The following is a 17792-nucleotide window of genomic DNA, read 5'->3' as shown; positions in this document are numbered from 1 at the left end:
CATGCTAGGCTCCATGCTCAGTGGGAAGTTCGCTTGAGAGTTTCTTTTTCCCTCTGCTCTTCACACATGTATGCACACATGTGTTCTCTCTAAACTAAATAAATCTCAAAAAAAATTAATTTGAAGTCCTTTATGTATGACAGTGGTATTGTGTACATATGTTTTGAAAGAATTCTTTTTTTTTAAGATTTTATTTATTTGGGATGCCTGCGTGGCTCAGTTGGTTAAGCTACTGCCTTTGGCTCAGGTCATGATCCCAGGGTCCTGGGATCGAGCACCACATCGGGCTCTCTGCTCAGCAGGGAGCCTGCTTCCTCCTCTCTCTCTGCTGGCTTCCCTGCCTACTTGTGCTCTCCGCCTGTCAAGTAAATAAATAAATCTGAAAAAGTTATTTATTTATTTGACAGAGTGAGAGAGATCACAGTAGGTAGAGAGGCAGGCAGAGGGAGAGGGGGAAGCAGGCTTCCTGCTAAGCAGATGTGGGACTCGATCCCAGGACCCTGAGATCAAGACTTGAGCCAGAGACAGTGGCTTAACCCACTGAGACACCCAGGCACCCCCAAATTTTTTTTTATACTAAGTATTTTATTGTATGCTGCTGCCAGTGTATATAAAACAATTAACTTTATGGAATAGAAATTTATGAGAATTCAGAGAGGTAGATGTTAAGGACTGACAAAAGTAAAAGTTTATATAGTATGGCACGTGTTACAGGGATAAGCTTTTGTACAGGCTTCAAATTTAGTTCTCCTTTGAATATTCACTGGTTCATGAAAAGTGGTCTAGAAAAACATCCAAAGATTCATTTTACTACAAAAAGGAACAGACTTTCTGGGGTCTGAATGGATTCGTACTTGAAGATACACCAGTTAGCAGGGGGTCGTGTTGAGCATTCTGCAGACAGAATTGTTTCAAATCTGCAGCTGCCTGGGAAACCTTCACGCGGTTGAGCCCGGCTTCCAGCCGGAGCTGTTGAACCACTTTCTTCATAGCGGCAACGCTGGAGGAACCAGACATGGCGCTCTCAGGAGCGGGGCAGATTTTCGTGCGTGCGTGGATCTGTCGGTTCGTGGGTCCGCGGGGCCAGACGGTGGGGCAGCGCCCACCCCAAAATTTTTTATCTTTTAGAGATACCTACTGAAATATTTATGAAGTGATGTGAGGGTTGCGACTTTCTTAAAACCAATCCATTGTTGTTGGGAGGAGAGGTGGGGCAGGTTGGTAATTACTGAAGCTGGATAATGGGTACATTGGGTTTGCTTTGCTTTACATTACTTGCATGTGTGAACATGTGAACATCTTTTATAATAAAAGCTATAGCTATATTTACAGGAAAAAACTAAAATTATGAGGTAAAAGAATAATACTGGTGGTACACAGGTATGACTATACATGTGAAGGAAGTACTCAGCGAAGCCTAGGGCACATGATTTGGGAGATACAGAGGGGTTTACTAGCTCTCCTCTGCCCCGGGGGCAGGGGGGTTTCCCCACACACTCTCGCACATGCCCACGGGTAACCTGGTAAGACTTTCTCCTTTAACTGAAAAAGCTTTGCTTTCCTTCATTTTACATATCAAGGTTTCTTATGACCTTGTTTAAAAAAGCATCCCGAAGCATAAAATGTCAAAAGCTACAACTTTAAGGCTTCACTCCTCCCCCTTAAAAACATGCCACCCCCTTCTCACATTCCAAACCTTAGAGTAGTGTCCAGAACAGGTGTCAGATTTGAACGTGCAAGAGCCATGATTCACAGCCAAAGTGCTGTTCTCCCAGTGGAAAAACCCTTTCCTGTATGCATATGAGTCAGGATCAGCAGCCGTCCGCTGCAGTAACAGACAGCCCCCAATTCTCAGAAGTTTGCCATAACAGGAATTTATTCCTTGCTTTCACAAAGCCTACTGTGGGTCTTGATGATTTTATTTTTTTGAAAGAGAGCAAGTAAGCATGGTGAGGGGTAGGGAGGGAGAGGGAGAGAGAGACTCCCAAGCAGGCTCCACACTCAGCATGGAACCCAATGTGGGGCTCGATCTCATGACCCTGAGATCATGACCTGAGCTGAAATCAAGAGTCAGATGCTCAACCGACTGCGTCACCCAGATGCTCCTGAGTCTTGATTATTCTTTAGAAGATCTTTCTTCCCTGTCACGGTCCAGGAATCTAGGCTACATGGATTTTGGAGCTCATCTTATCCATTCAACAAGCTAAATCCTCAGTCACTGCAGCCTCAAAGGAGTCCAGATAACCCAACAGAGGAGCTGGCCCAGATGTCACTTCTGTTCACAACCTGTTGGCCAAAAATAGTCATGGGAGTCCCCCTAAGTACAGGGGGAAATGTCAGGAAATGCATGGAATGTGTGGCGGGCATTTTGATCTCTGTCACAGCATTTAGCCGTCTTGATATGCACAGCAGCCCCTCCCACCCACCCGTACACACACTAGGTCAAGTGCTAGGTCATATAGAAGGTGATAGGGTCAGGTCACTCTTGAGTATATGAGGCTTCCAAAATAACAGTCCTGGTGGGAGCATCTCCTTGGCCCTCTGACCTCTGGGTAGGTGAAATATCTAAACCATCCGGGACAAAGGATGGCTGACTGGCTTATGGTTAGTGTCCCTCCGGACTGAGTACGTGCAATAGGATTTCACGTAAAAGTCTCAACTTCTGGGGCGCCTGGGTGGCTCAGTGGTTTAAGCCTCTGCCTTCGGCTCAGGTCATGATCTCAGGGTCCTGGGATCGAGCCCCGCATCGGGCTCTCTGCTCGGTGGGGAGCTTGTTTCTCCCTCTCTCTCTGCCTGCCTCTCTGCCTACTTGTGACCTCTCTCTCTGTCAAATAAATAAATAAAATATTTTTTTTAAAAAAAAGTCTCAACTTCTGACTTTTCTTGAATAATTGGAAGGCCTGGCAACCCAGCCATACACTGATATCTGGTGTCACCTAGCGGAGCCGAGGAGTGCCTACATAGCCCAGATGCCTATTCGTTCCCTCATCTAAGTGGGTCCCCATTACCCTTTTAAGATATCTGGAAATGAACTAGATAAAAGGAACCAAAAGTCCAGTCCGAAGTGGATAGAGGGTGCTTTGGTCCGCTCATGTTAAAATCCCTATCCCATCCCTTCATCTTTGAGGATCTTTTTGGGCTGCAAGTCATATAAAGCCCTAGGGACCAACGACAGGGCTCACTCTGGCAAGCACACACCTACCTCTAGGAGTGGGATTAAGAAAGCTTTTTAATTTCCGCACCCACCGCCTGCGGAGATCAGACTGTGGTGATGTTTGTGGGCACAGCTCCAGACATGATTTCAGACTCCAGCCCACTCCCCATTCAATAGGGGGTCGCCGACTACTAGCCAGCACATTTTTTTTTCACTTTATTTTCTTGTTTCTAATAATCGTATTAGCAATACTAATGAGGCTAGAAGCAAGGGCTCACAGAGCTGACATTGTGTCTGGCGCTGTTCCAAGTGCTTTCCATGGTCTGTTCAGACCAAAAACCCTGTGAAGTAGGTACAATTATGTTTCTATTTTATAGACATGAAACAGAGATGGGGCCTTGGAGAGGTAGACTTTCCCAAGGTTGTACCACCAGGAAGAAACAGAGGCAGGATTTAAGCCCCCGGCAGGCTCAAGTTCCAGAGACCTTGTGGTTAATCATGATGCTAGACTGCCTCTTACACACACACACACACACACACACACACACACACACACACTTTAAGATGGGGATATTCAGAATCACTAAAAATATTCTTTGGTCTACATGCATTGTTTTCATCTTTAGAGAACAGGTGCTTGTTCTAACTCGGTTTGACTAGTATAGAGAGACACCTGGTGGCCATTCTGGTTTTTTAAACTTTTTATTATGCAAAACTTGAAATACATACAAAGTAAACAGAATAGCACAATAAATCCCCCTGACACCCATCACCCAGCCTCAACAATTATTACCATTCTGCCATTCTGTATCCATTTAGACGTCCACCCACTCTCCATCCTCTTCCCACTTGCTCATTTTTTGTGGTCCTTTGTAAGACAACATTTACATATGTGGAAATATACAAAATCTTAATAAGATATCTTGACCAAGAGACACACCCATGTAGCTCACACTCCTATCAAGACAAAGAATGTTTCCATCACTCTGCAAATGTCCTTTGTCAGACAGTCTCGCCAACCAGTCAACAATTGTTTGGATTTTTCATCACAGATTAGTTTTGCTTCTAAAATTTCATATAAATGGAACTGTAGGGCATGGCCTCTTTTGTGCCTGAGTTCTTTCACTCAGCATAACGTCTGTGAGAGTCATCTGTGTCGTGCGTCCCAGTCATTTCTCTTTTAGCGCTGTACCCATTCTATTGTACAGATTCCGCATCCATTCTCCTCCAGCTGATGGAAATCTGGATTGTTTCCAGTTTGGGGGCCATTATGAATCAAGTGGCTGTAAACCTTTATGTTTGAGTCTCTTTGTGACTATATGTTTACATTTCCCTTATGTAAACAGTCAGGAAGGGAACGGCTGAATCAAAGGACGGAGGCATGGTTAACTTTATTAGAAACTGCCAGACCTTTCCCCGAAGTGATTCTATCATTTTGTATTCCCACCAGCAACGTAGGAGCCCTCCATCTGTTCCACGTCCTCGCTCATGGTTGCTGTTGTCAGTCTTTTTCATTCGAACTGCACTGGGGCTCTCTCACTGCGGTTCTAACTCTCTTTTGCCTGATGACTAATGACATTGAGCATTTTCTCACTTAGTTACCATGTGTCTATCTTCCATTGTGAAGTGTCTGTTCAAGTCCTTTGCCCAGTCTTTACTGGGTTTGATTTTTGGTTATTAAGCCATAGGAGTCTTTTATTGTGGTTACAAATCCTTCGCAGGGATATATCTTGTGAATGTTTTCTGCCAGTCCATGGCTTGCCTATTTGTTCTCTTAATGGTGTCTTCTGGGAGAAGTTTTCTATTTGATGAAGTCAAATTTCTTTTTCTTTTATAGTTATTTTTTCCCGTGTCATAGGAAAACTTTACCTTCTTCTGGTTGCTGAGATATTCCCCTCTGTTTTCTCCCTGGAGCTTCACAGATGATGCATTTACATTCAGGTCTAAGAGTCATCTCAAGTTTTGTATATATACAAGTAAAATGTTATAAAATAATATGTATAGCATGCACATGTTTTCATATCTTCATTTATTATGAAATAGGAATTTCTTATATATAAAATTTATATACAGTAAGTTTTCTCTATATAGTTTCATGTGTCAGTTTATACAGTATATATATAGAAGTTTCTATGTAATTTAACATATAAATTTATATATTATATAGATATATAGAGTACTACATATAGTTTTACATATTTAAGTTTATACAGCATACAGATATATTTAAAAATTATATAGTTTTATGTATATAAGTTTACATAATATATAAATATTAAATCATGAACATACATTTTTAAGCTATGTTATTAAAGTACATTATTTTATAACCTATTGTGTAAAAAATATAAAGATATTTTATGAGGTAGGGTTGAAATGAAATGTGTTTCATTACGATATCTAGTTATTCCTGCACTATTGAAAAGATTTTCCTTTCCTGTAAAGAATTGTTTTGGTACCTTTGTTGAAAGTCAATCAAGGGGTGCCTGGGAGGCTCAGTGGGTTAAGCCTCTGTCTTCAGTTCAGGTCCTGGAATTGAGCCCTGCATCAGGCTTGCTGCTCCGCAGGGAGTCTGCTTCTGCCTCTCTCTCTCTGCCTGCCTCTCTGCCTACTTGTGATCTCTGTCTGTCAAATAAATAAAATCTTAAAAAAAAAAAAAAAGCCAATCGACACATGGTCTTGATTACTTCACTGAGTCCTCCGGCTTTGTTTTCCTTTTTCAAAGCTGCTTCAGCTATTCTAGATGCTCTGCATACCCAGAGATAGCAGGTGTCAAGTTCCTTCCTGTCTCTCAGATCCAGATACATCCTTCAGTCTTTGCTTTGTGATAACAACTGGCCTCCTTAAGCTTTTCTCCTGGAAGGGAGCATATTAACCTTGGTCACTAGAGGGCGCTGGAGGGACACTGGATAGCCAGAGGTTTGTCTTCCTGACTTCTTTGCTATGTTTGCTTGTTCCTTTCCCCTGCACAGCCACCTCTGCAGCACTATGTGGGTGGGGGGCATGCGTTGACTCTGTGTCCAGCGCACAGCCACTCAGTGCCCTTGCAGCCTGGGCCAGTGACTGCCTTGCGCACTCATCCCCACACAGACCTCATGCCCCCACCACCGTGGCCCCCACTCTCTCTGTACACCCTCAGTTTCCAGCCTCAGCTTGCCGGACACCTGGGGAGCTGTTTCCCACAGCCCTTCTGACTCAAGCACCAGGTCTCCTGCCCAGTGCTGATCTGATTCCCTTTGCCCCCTGTGCCCTCCTAGGAGGGTGGTTCCGCCGCCTGGTGACAGAGGACCAGCTCTGCCCCCTAGTAATGCAGTGAGATTCTCCACTGTCCAGTGGGCCTGCAACCACTCCTTTTCTAGGGAGGTCTGAACCCCAGCCTTGGGGAGAGGACCCTCCAGTTTTGTCCTTCCTTGAGTACTCCCCAGTAACAAGAAACTCCCATTCCAGCTAAACGCCTCATCATTCATGTCAGAATTACACAGCAAATTTGGGCAACTAACATCCAGTTGAGAAGGTGATGGTGAGGAAAGCAGGCTCTGGGGCCAAGCTGTTTAGGTTTGTATCCTGACTGCCTTTTGGCCGGACGTATGCATGTTTTTTAATGTCTCTGGCCTCAGTTTCCACATCTGTTAAATGGGCACGGTAATAGCACATAACTTCATAAGGTTCGAATGAGGGTTAAAGGAGATAATAGAGTCAGGTACATAGCGTAGTATCTAACCAGGAGCTGTTGATGTTACTGTTAATGCTTTTACTACCGTCCCCTTGTATCTCTAACTGATGATAAACTCTTAACAGAGAGCAAATCTCATCTCCATGCTCTACCGTCCCCAGGGTTGGGTATCTTGCTCTGTCCATATTAGATGAGCAATGGGAACTGAGGAATGTTCTGTTTGCTGCAGAAAGAAGAAGTGAGCAGGAAGCACATTCGTCTGCACATGGAAGGCGCGCTAACCGCCAGGGACAAGGTCGGGGTGCAGGATTTTGTGCTGTTGGACGCCTACACCAGCGAATCTGCTTTTCTGGACAATCTTCGCAAGCGTTTCAGCGAGAACCTCATCTATGTAATGTAACCCATCTCTCAGGGGTTCTCCTAGACCGGTGGTTCCCCCACCCCCGCCTCTCTTCACGGCCTCCATGATAACGAACACTGTCCTCTGTTAGGTCGGCCTCTGAAGGGACGGGTGAGGGGACCACTGCCAGATGCATCCCGTTCCTTCATATTAGGCTTTTAGGTTTGCCAGTGACAGAGACCCAGTTTAAACAGTCTAACCCCCAAGACGCAATCTACCGACCTATGTCACTTTAGGGACCAGAAACAGATCTAGGGTCTTAGGGTGATGAGTCTTGAAGAGCCTCGAGGGCTCTTTCTCCATCCCGCTTCTCTGCAGCCTTTTGCAATGGTCTCTTTCTGGGGCCGACTCGGCTAGGTGGCAAGGTGGCCCCCAAGACCAGGCTGATGTTGGCACAGAGGCGCTAGCGAATCTTCCCCAGAGACACAGACATTGGTTGGCTCTGATTGGCCCATTTTGTGTCATGTGCCTATCTCTGAACCAATCCCCCGTAGCTAGGATGAGGACTGTTCTGATTGGCCAGGCTATTTACCCAGGCCCAGCCCTGGAAGTGAGGGTCTAGGCGGGTGTGCACCTTACTGTAGGGTGTGAACTGGGGAAGGTTCCTCAAAGGAATTTGCTGGAAGAAGGAGGTCTAGATAGGAGATAGGCAAACATAAGAGATGTCCACCACATCCCATGAATCTTCAAGAGTCAAGACTGCAACATTTTACCAGAACTGTTCTTAGCTTGGTCTGGTTGCTTCTAGGGGCGGTCACTTTTTAACTGCCCCATTAATCACCCCCACTTTGATCTGATTGGTCGGTTTACAGGTAAATTCCTTTAGGGTAAACTCCACAGTGTCTGTGCCTGTGTGTGTGTGTGTGTGTGTGTGTGTGTGTGTGTGTGTGTGTGTGATGGGGTGTTATTAAATGCAATTAACTTTACTAAAATCTTACTAGCTTTTACTAAGAGTAAATTAGACAACCAAACCCAATCTAAAAATATTTGTCTTGCACCTATTTTGTTTTTAACGGTGACTGTGGAACCAAGGTTACTAGGAGAAATAAGCAAAGGGCTTTTCACAGTATATATATTTAATTGTGGGAACAGATTTTATGCATAAGCAAAGGAGAAAGAACGTGGTATGGAGAAGTATACATGGGACGGTAGGATCATCGTGAATAAAACGTTTCCAGTTTGAACAGAGAGACTCTTCAGAAACGATATTCTATCCTGGAGGATTTCTACTGCTGGAAGCAATGCAGAATTTTCATCAAAATACAGTATTCTTATCTGTTCTCGTTCTCTAACTTGATCCCAGAGATTAGAATGATCTCTGATTGAGAATGATTTCAGGCATAATTTAGTGTAGTCTTGGGAACCTCCAAACTGGAGACTCTGGAATGAAAAGCCAGAACAAACTCAGAATCGGAAAACTGCAGATGCGTTTTCAAAGGAGCCCACAGGTTTACTGTTTGCTCTTTCGGAGGTTAGAGTTTTGTGTCTTCATAACTGTGTTGGTCCTATTACAAATGGAAGCCCTTGAAAAACTTGACTCATAATAGAATCCCACACTGAAATCCAGGAGAATAGATGTGAGTGGTGGGAGTGCCCCCCCCCCGGATATCCCTGGGATGCATACCCACCCTGCTTTCACCCAGTGGCCAGCGAGACCTTGGGCACACGTAGACATAAATCAGAGCGCGGCGGCCCCTTCTTAAAGCTCTCCACATGACATAACAGTCGGAAGCCGGTATTTCACCTTAGCAGGGAGAGTGATATCTGCACCATGCCCTGCAGTTGGAATAAATCCCCGGTTCTTCGTGCCCTGTGTCGTCAGAACTTGCTCCCTCTCGGACATCGTGTCTTATCATTTCCATTCTTCCCTCCCACACTGGCCTCCAGGACAGTCAGCCTGCCACATTTGTCCCCTTTCCTACTTTTTTTTCTTCCATGAGTGGCTCCTCATCCTTCCAGTCCCAGCTCAGGGTCCCCTCCTTAAAGAAGACTTCCCAAGCCTAAGAGCTAAGGTGGACTTCCTTGGTCATTCGCGTTCTCATTACCCTAGCAACACCTTTCTTACCATCCTAATTGAAGCTGTCTTGATCCCTTGGTTGGTAGTCTGGGCCCCCTCCCCCTCCCCGTGCACACACGGGGCATGACAGCAGAGACACTGCCTGTCTTATTTATTGTTGTATATCCCCAGCATGGAATGAATGCGTGGGGGGGTCATAGCATGTGATGGTCTTTTGCTAAAGTTGTTTGCAGCCCAGGATTCCTCACTAGTGCTTTGGTCTGTTCCTCTAGACCTACATTGGGACCCTCCTTGTGTCTGTGAACCCATACCAGGAGCTTGGAATCTACACTGTGAGCCAGATGGAACTTTATCAAGGCGTCAACTTCTTCGAACTGCCACCACATGTGTAAGTAGCATGTACGAGCGCCACCCATAGTATTTTCCTATCTCTTTCCTTCCTCTTTTTCTTTTCTCTCTCCCTCCTTCCTCCTCACCCATCCATCCATCCATCCATCCATCCACTCACTCACCCATTCATCCATCCAAATCCTTGATGAGTGCTCATTAAGTTTCGTACCTCACTTAAACGGCTGCCTTCTTGTGAACTTCCAATCCAGTAGAAAACATCGGATCATGGTTGAATCTCAGCTTAAATATCATGAGGGGTGGAATCTTTTGCACCTGCTGAGAGATCCAAGAGTGAGGCTTCCGAGGCGTCTTTTCTGTAAAGAGGTTTGCTACAGTGCCATCTACTGGTGTCTGAGTGTCATGATGGCTAAGGAGCATCCCCGCTGGTCGTAGGACTTCAGCTCCTGTCCCATCTGTATGTGACTCGGGCTTTGCTGAAATCTCAGTTCTCCCTGGTTGACTGCTGGACTAATATTTAGGCTCTCCCTCCATTTTTTTCGGTGACTCATCTGTTCACCTCCTAAGGGATTTATAAATCTTTCTGCATCACCACTACCAACAATGTCCAAAATAACCAGCTTTCAGACTCAGCCACATGGAAAGATGAGTGTCTCAGGAGATTAGTGTCTTCATCTTTGCAGATAAAGCCCTTATAATAGTTTTATGTCTCGTTCTGTAGATATCCTTGAGCTTTTAAGATAGTTTCAGTTTCTTGTCTCTGTACTCTTAATACAGAAGGTTTTGAGGGAGAGGAAACACGAGATCTTCGTATATCCACTGCGTGTTTAAAATATTTAGATGGGATGTTATCTCCACCTATAGCTAACCGCATGTCTCCTGGGGATGTAATTTAGTATCTGGTTTGTTCTTATAAGAAATGTTGGATTTTCTCCAAATAAATCCATCCCACTATTAAGAAATGTCCACTATTGTTAACATTATCTGTTTTAACTCACCTGTCTGAGTACTGACTTCTGGAACACTTTATGCGTGATCAGTCAACGGGTCATGGTGAGAGTTTGGTATCTGAGGTCATGGTTTTATGCCCCTTGTCCGGATGTGGTTTCCTGGCTACAGGGAGCTCTGCTGAGGTCACAGGTGAGGGACGCAGCAGCATGGTCCCTTCCCAGTCCTTCCATTTCTGCCCCACTCCTCCAGCTACGCCATAGCTGACAACGCATACCATATGATGTGCTCTGAGCTAAACAACCACTTCATCCTCATTTCTGGAGAGAGCGGGGCAGGGAAAACAGAGGCCTCCAAGAAGATTCTGCAGTATTTTGCTGTGACCTGCCCAATGACCGAGTCACTCCAAATAGCCCGTGACAGACTGCTGCTCTCCAATCCTGTGTTGGAGGTAAGTGATCTTTGAGGATTTGTGGAGGGAAGTTCTAGGGAGGTCACTAAGTAAGGAGAATCCTCTGCCTGGGCAGATCATCATCTGGGAGTTAAGCAGAGGTGTCTCAAGGGCAGGATCATGGTGAAGGGCATAACTTTGACGTCCAGCAGGCGTGGCTGCTGATTCCAGGGCCGCCGCGTGCCAGCAAGCTTCGGCAAATCAGTCCACATCCCAGATTCTGTTTGCCTTTCTGTGGAATGGGTCTACTCGTAGTTTCTACCTCTTAGGAGGTTTTGAGGGTAAAACAAGATGGATGTATACAAAGCACCTGGCAGAATTAGTAGTCACTAAAGTCATTAATATTTTTCTTATTTAATTGGAGTCATCTTGATGATTCCGCCATTGCAATTCACTGACTTGCTGGATGATTTCGAACAGGTTATTTTATTGTGGGTTTTTGTTGCCCTTCATGGTAAAGATGTTTGTGGCCGAAGGAATTTTCCCAATAGACCTATGGTCTGAACAATTAACCTCTTCGATGTAAAAAGGGGTCTGATACTGTAGCTTCTGGAGGAACAAGGACAGAGTTTCCTTGATATCTGCCCATAATCATTCCTAGACTGGATGCCAGAGAGAAGACACTTTTCCCTCCTCTCTAGCTCCATCCCAGGATTTGGCATCAAATCCTCTATACCTAGTGGTTCCTTCTTAGAAGGTAAAGAATGGCTTTCATCGCTGGCCCCCCTTCTCCCCTCCATTTTCCATAGTCATGGCACTTGGGGGTAGGAAGTTGATGAGCACGGTGAGCTCAAGTGAACTTTCATCGCAGTTTGGTTCAGTCTGTCCCTGTCTCCCTCACTTTGTGTTCCAAGGCTTTTGGAAATGCCAAAACACTCCGGAATGACAACTCCAGCAGATTTGGAAAATACATGGACATACAGTTTGACTATAAGGTACACTGAAGTTCTTATTACTGGTTCATGGGGACCCTTAACCGGCCAGTGACAGCAGCCTGACCCAAGGTTCCTCAAGGGAGGAAGGGCTTTAGTGGCTCAAATAAGTAAAAACTCCAGGTTTAGTGCTATTTTGGGAGATACAAAGAAAGACCACAATGAGATACTATGTCCTACTCTCTAGGGTGGGGGCAAAACTGAAGAAGTCTGGTGATACTAGCTGTGGGTGGAGATGTGGACCTTAGGAACTCTAACCCGTTGCCGGTGGGGAGTACATGGGTGCAACCCATTTGGAAAACCATATGCAATCTGGTGGAAGTTGAAATCCGCATAATCCACTCCACTCCTGGAGATATTCCTGTAGATCTGCAAGCATGCCCGCAAGAGCCCTGCTCATCATGGTAAAAGGACTGGGAACAGCCAGTGCACCCGGAGGGCTGAGTGTCCATCAACACAATGGCGGGTTGTCCACCCAGGGAAGCATCGTATAGCAGCAAGAGCAGATGAGTGGCAGCTAGCTGCACAGAACACAGTCGAGTCTTAGGAATGTCCTGTGTGTCGGGGTGATGCCCGAGAACAAGCCCATGCAAACAATGTATTGTTTGGGCGTACATAATTAGACGGCATAGGTGGGCAAACGTTTTCAGATAGGGCCAGGTAGTCTGTGTTTTAGACTTTGCAGACCCTATCATTTCGGACCCAAGTACTCGGCTCTGTTGTGGTATGGAAGAAACCAAAGACCACGCATAATGGGAGAGTATGGTTGTATGTTGCACAGAGCTTAAGTGGGGCTGATGCAGGTAGGGGGCGGGTGGACAGAGTTCTCAAGGACATAGAATTCCCGGTGACAAAGCGCGTCACTTGGACCAGAGAAGAGTCCCTGGCGGGGCATAGAGTGGAGTGACGCAAGACTGGCCAAGGTTTTCCCTTGTGGACTTCTGGCAAAGTGTGCCTAGACTTTGGAAAAAATGGAAGAGTTATGTCTGTTTTAAAGCTTCTTATTGAAATTCAACACACATGCTAAAAAGGACAGAAATCGTGAGTACAGCTTGATGAGTTTTACTTGTGTGTATCTCCCTGTGATAACCAGCACTTAGATCAAGAGAGAAAAATTTCTAAGGGCACCTGAGTGGCTCAGTTGGTTAAGCATCTGCCTTCAGCTCAGGTCATGATCTTGGGGTCATGGGATCGAGTTCCGCATCCAGCTCCTTGCTCGGCCAGGAGCCTGCTTCTCCTTCTGTCTCTGCCTACCGCTCCCCCTGCATGTGCTCCCTCTCTCTCCGTCAAATAAATGAATAAAATCTATTAAAAAGAAGATGTAAAATTTTCTAATGCCTAGAAGAATCTCCTACTGTTCTCTGAAAGTGCCTGCCTTCCCAGAAGTTACCAGCTGTTCCAACCTCTATAATAAGATGAGTTTGGCTGGTTCTTGAGCCTCGTGTAGATGGAATTATGCAGTATGTTCTAGTTTGTGTCTGGCTCCTTTCCGTCAGCGTTCTACCTGTCAGTTTCATTCGTGTCACTTGTGTAGCAGCTGGTCATTCTTGGCTTATGTGACCTCTTCACTATCTGTCCACCTGTTGGTGGACATTTGGCTTTTCCGATTTGGGGTTATCAAAGAGTGCTCTGAACATCCTTGCACGTGTCCTTGAGTAGATATTGGTGGTCACTTATGTTGGGTGTTTGACTGGAAGTGGCATTGCTGGGCTCTTACCAGGGATGTTAGGACAGTGCATGACAGTTCTCATGGCCAGCAGGTTCTCTATACCCTTGTCAACATTTGATATTTCCAGTCCTCTTGGTTTGAGACATTCTGGTCAAGTGCAGTGCTTTTCTGCTTTATGTTCGTATTTCCCTGATTATAAATGAAGTCCGGAGAATTGGCCAATTAAAAATTTGGTGCTAAAGCCTTTTACCCACTTTTAAGTAGGTTGTTTTTCTCATTTTGCTTTGCAGGAGTTCTATATATGTTCTGGAATACAAATCCTCTACTGGAATATTCTTTAAAATAGTGTGGGGGCACCTGGGTGGCTCAGTTGGTTAAGCAGCTGCCTTCAGCTCAGGTCACGATCCTGGGGCCCTGGGATTGAGTCCCATGTCAGGCTCCCTAATCAGCAGGGAGCTTGCTTCTCCCTCTCCCTCTGCCACTCCCCCTGCTTGGGCTCTCTTTCTCGCTCACATAAATAAAAATTTTAAAAATAAATAAAGGTGTGCTATTGGCACAAGGATATATAAACAGGCCAGTGGACCAGAATGGAGTCTGCAAAGTCCTCCACATAAGATATGGTCCCCTAGCTTATGACCCTAGCTGTGACTGAATAGGGATAGGAGAGCCTTGCTCATAAATGGTGCTATCAATTGGAAATCCATGTGAATAAGAAGAACTTGGACCTCATTCCATACACGAAATTCAAGCACAGTCCTAAACCTGAATGGTAAAATAATCCCACTTCCAGACAGAAGTACAGAAAATTTCTCTCATGACCTCAGGGTAGGCAAACATGTTTTTTAAAAAGAGGCCAGAAAACGCTAGGCTTAGAAGAACCATCATTCAAATTCAGAATTTCCATTCCTCAGAAGACACCAGCAAGGGAATGGCTTAGTTATTATTGTCATTGTGCCTTTTTTGCTCTGTTCTCAAGGGCATTCCCGTAGGTGGGCATATCATCAGTTACCTGATAGAAAAGTCTCGAGTCGTCTATCAAAACCAGGGCGAGAGGAACTTCCACATCTTCTACCAGCTGCTGGAGGGTGGCGAAGAGGAGCTCCTTGCGTACCTGGGACTTGAGCGGGACCCCCGGCTGTACAAATACCTCTCAAAGGTTGGAAGCACCTGGCTTGGGTGGCCCTTTGGAAGCAGCAATCAAGGGTGTTAGTGGGAGCTTCTATGGGATGGTCAAGAAGTTTCTCATTACCACTCTGGAGGTATCCTACAGACTGGTTTATGGACACTTACCATAACCCATCTGTTTATGCCTGGCAGGTAGATGGTAGATCATCTTGGTAAAGTAACAGATCTCTAGGTGAGGGGTTCTCAGCACTGGCTGAAATTAGAATCACCTGAGGAGGTTTTTCAACAGACACACACACACTCACATATCTCTGGCCCCTACCCTCCAGTGATCCAGATCTAATTGGTCTGGGGTGGGATGGGGACCTGAGGGTTGTATTAAACACTCCCCCATGATTCGGTGTAATTAAGTGAATCCTCCGTGATTCTAAGTCACAGCAGGAGTGCGAACTGCTGGTCTAGGTGTGAGAGTAACTTGCTGTCCACCTGTGTCCACAGCCCGTGCTGCGTCCTTCTGCTTTCAAAACTGATTAGGAAAAGACCCTCTGTCTCCTTGCCTCCCATTCTGAGACTCGTTGGCTGCAAAATGAACATACTTCCTTACTGAAAGCATTCAGGCCATTCCTGGGATCCAGCGCTGTGAAGGGGCTTTCAGAATATAACCCCGCCCCAACCATTACTCTTTCTGCAGCCAGCACGAAGGCTGGAGAAGGTCTCGATTGTACGACACCCACCAATCTTTGATGCCACTAGCACCTTTCTCCCCCGAGATCTTTGGATTTTTCTCTTCTTTACTGGGCCTGGCTTTGAATGGAGGTCCCTTGGCAGAGTGCAAGTGGGGACATCACTTGAGAAAGAGAACGAGGTCTTAGGAAGTCAATCTTGTAAAAGAAGGACCAACATTTCATAGTAAGTCATGGAGGAAGAATAGGCATGACTGAAATTTATCTTGAAAAATGAGGCGATATAATGAAGACAAAAGAATCCCATAATCTCCTTTTACAAACTTTGTCCTGATTGTTAGAATGAAGAGTAACTCAAATTTGATTTTTTTTTTTTGAGGACCAAATTTTTCTAACAAACTGTGTGGTAGCGTCACATTTGACTTTCTATAGCCTGATCAGAGAGCGTCAGCCTAAAAAAGTATTCGTGGGCTTCATTCTTTTACCCAAGGGCTTCTCCTAACCCTTTGATATTCAAATCATTCCCTTTTGGAATGTGTCTTATCTTCATCCTTGCAGATATTTTTCTAGTCTGTTTCATATGGCCAGATCTTCATGCCACGGTGGCTTTGGAAATGGGATGCACCAGTATTATTTTGTTCAATTTTGTGTTCTCTCATAACTTTGACAGACTTTGTGGCTTTGCTTGGCAGTATATCCATACTACTTCTGATGTTCTAGGTGTCCTCCAGGGACTGACCTAAGCTGGCCCCACCCTGGTGGGAGCGGGAGTAGACGCTGGTTGAATGGGGAGGGGGAGGGATATTTGGGAAGTTGCAGATTTAACAGTGATCTGTTCACTGGTGAATATTTTCATGCTGTGGCCCCTCTGGTTTCCTTGTGCAACAGGAAAATCTTTGAAGATGACAGATCTTCAGATAGCCAGGAATCTAGGGATACCCTGTACTAGAAAAGCAAAAAACAAACCAAAAAAAACCTTCATCTAGAAGTCTTTCCTCTAAATTGCAACGTTTGGTGGTGTGTGTCTTATCTAAAAGACAACTTCTAAAGTGGTGGGACATCCCATCACATCTCTGCTGGGGATTGTATCCATCACCTGTCTCTCTCTAAATGCCAAACTTTTATTTTCTCAAGTGAGGGTCTCTTTTCACTTTGTCCTGCCCTGCAGTTTCTGCTGGAGTTGTAAGAGCATCAAGATGCTTTCTGAATTTCAGGGCTGTCCTTTCCCTGCATATTTTAGCAGATGTTTCTTGAGACAAGCATCTTCGATTTATTTGGCAAATATGACAAGGAAAACTATTTAAAACACACACACACACACACACACACACACACACACACACACATTCAAAGAGATATACCACTAATGTGTACCTTTCAAAGTTTTCCCAGGATAAAGATGAAATTCTAAATAAGTTTGAAAAAAGCAAATCACCCTATGCTAGCTGATTAGCGAAACCTACCTTTATATAATTTAGAACATTCTGGAACCAGCTCTTGTGTGCTTGTAGAAAAAAAAACCCTTCAATTCAAGGCTAGATGTGGGCATGGCTCACTGCCCCTATAAAAATGACATTAAGCAACCCAATTCTGTGTCAACAGGGTCATTGTGCCAAAGAGTCATCTATTAACGACAAGAACGACTGGAAAACTGTTTCCAGTGCCTTTTCTGTCATTGATTTTACTGAAGATGACCTCGAGGTATGAGCCCCAAGGGCAGAACGGCTGGTCCGCGGGTCTGGGATTGATGAAACATTCCCGGTATCTTGGTGGCCACCTAGTGGGCTTGCCAGATTCAGCCAATAAAAATCCAGCACGCCTAGCTAACATTTTAATGGTCACCATCATTTGGGGGCACCATTTGGGACCAAAATTAGTCATTGCTCATCTGAAATTCCAATGTTAAACTGTGCATTCTGCATTTCATCGGGCAGACAAAAGACTTCCCGGTGCTGTATGCGAGGAGGAGGTCATGTTTCTTCCTCCTCTCAAATCCAATCTCAAATACTTAGATGCCCTAGAACAGCAGGATTGTATCTTATTTACAGTTCTATTTTTGAACAAACTGGAGCAAATTGTAGGCTTTATAAACATTGTATTTTTACATCCTTTTTTTTTTTTGATGGCTAAAACTATTCTTTCAAGGGCCAGAATTATAATTTTAAAATATCATATATTTATGTAAATATATATATCTGGGATCATGGTATTTGCATAGAAAATGGCTTATTGGCGGGGAGGGGGTAGGGAAGAAAGAAGTGTCCCATCCCGGAGAATGGGCAAAGCTTCCTCTCCACCCTGCGCCGAGGCTCTCTACCCCTCTTCCCTTAATATCTGAGGTGGGTAAGAGGCTGATTTCATGGGAAGGAGGAAATCAGCTTGGTTCTGCGAG

General features: G+C 45.0%; 2 protein-coding genes across 2 annotated transcripts in view; one reads left to right on the top strand and one right to left on the bottom strand.

The window, feature by feature from the left end:
- Positions 1-564: 564 nt before the first annotated feature.
- On the bottom strand, positions 565-1097 carry LOC123954427 (guanine nucleotide-binding protein G(I)/G(S)/G(O) subunit gamma-5). The gene has a single exon (XM_046025578.1). It carries the CDS (start codon positions 1015-1017, stop codon positions 811-813), a length of 207 nt encoding a protein of 68 aa, XP_045881534.1. The 5' UTR covers positions 1018-1097; the 3' UTR covers positions 565-810.
- Positions 1098-7059: 5962 nt separating this feature from the next.
- Positions 7060-17792, top strand: part of MYO1H (myosin IH) — a 45374-nt gene continuing 34641 nt past the window's right edge. The window contains exons 1-6 of the mRNA XM_046025503.1: positions 7060-7218; positions 9517-9632; positions 10793-10991; positions 11846-11926; positions 14569-14748; positions 17003-17101. Of these exons, the coding sequence (XP_045881459.1) occupies positions 7093-7218; positions 9517-9632; positions 10793-10991; positions 11846-11926; positions 14569-14748; positions 17003-17101 (801 nt within the window). The 5' untranslated portion in view covers positions 7060-7092. The remainder of the gene's footprint in view (positions 7219-9516; positions 9633-10792; positions 10992-11845; positions 11927-14568; positions 14749-17002; positions 17102-17792) is intronic.

The sequence above is a fragment of the Meles meles genome, chromosome 12 (assembly GCF_922984935.1).
Source record: "Meles meles chromosome 12, mMelMel3.1 paternal haplotype, whole genome shotgun sequence".
Taxonomy (NCBI): domain Eukaryota; kingdom Metazoa; phylum Chordata; class Mammalia; order Carnivora; family Mustelidae; genus Meles; species Meles meles.
The sequence above is the reverse complement of the archived record's forward strand: the minus strand, read 5'-3'. Positions and strand labels throughout refer to the sequence as shown.

Bases quoted from the DNA above. Each gene is read 5' to 3' on its own strand.
- LOC123954427 (XM_046025578.1), bottom strand. From the start codon at position 1,017: ATGTCTGGTTCCTCCAGCGTTGCCGCTATGAAGAAAGTGGTTCAACAG.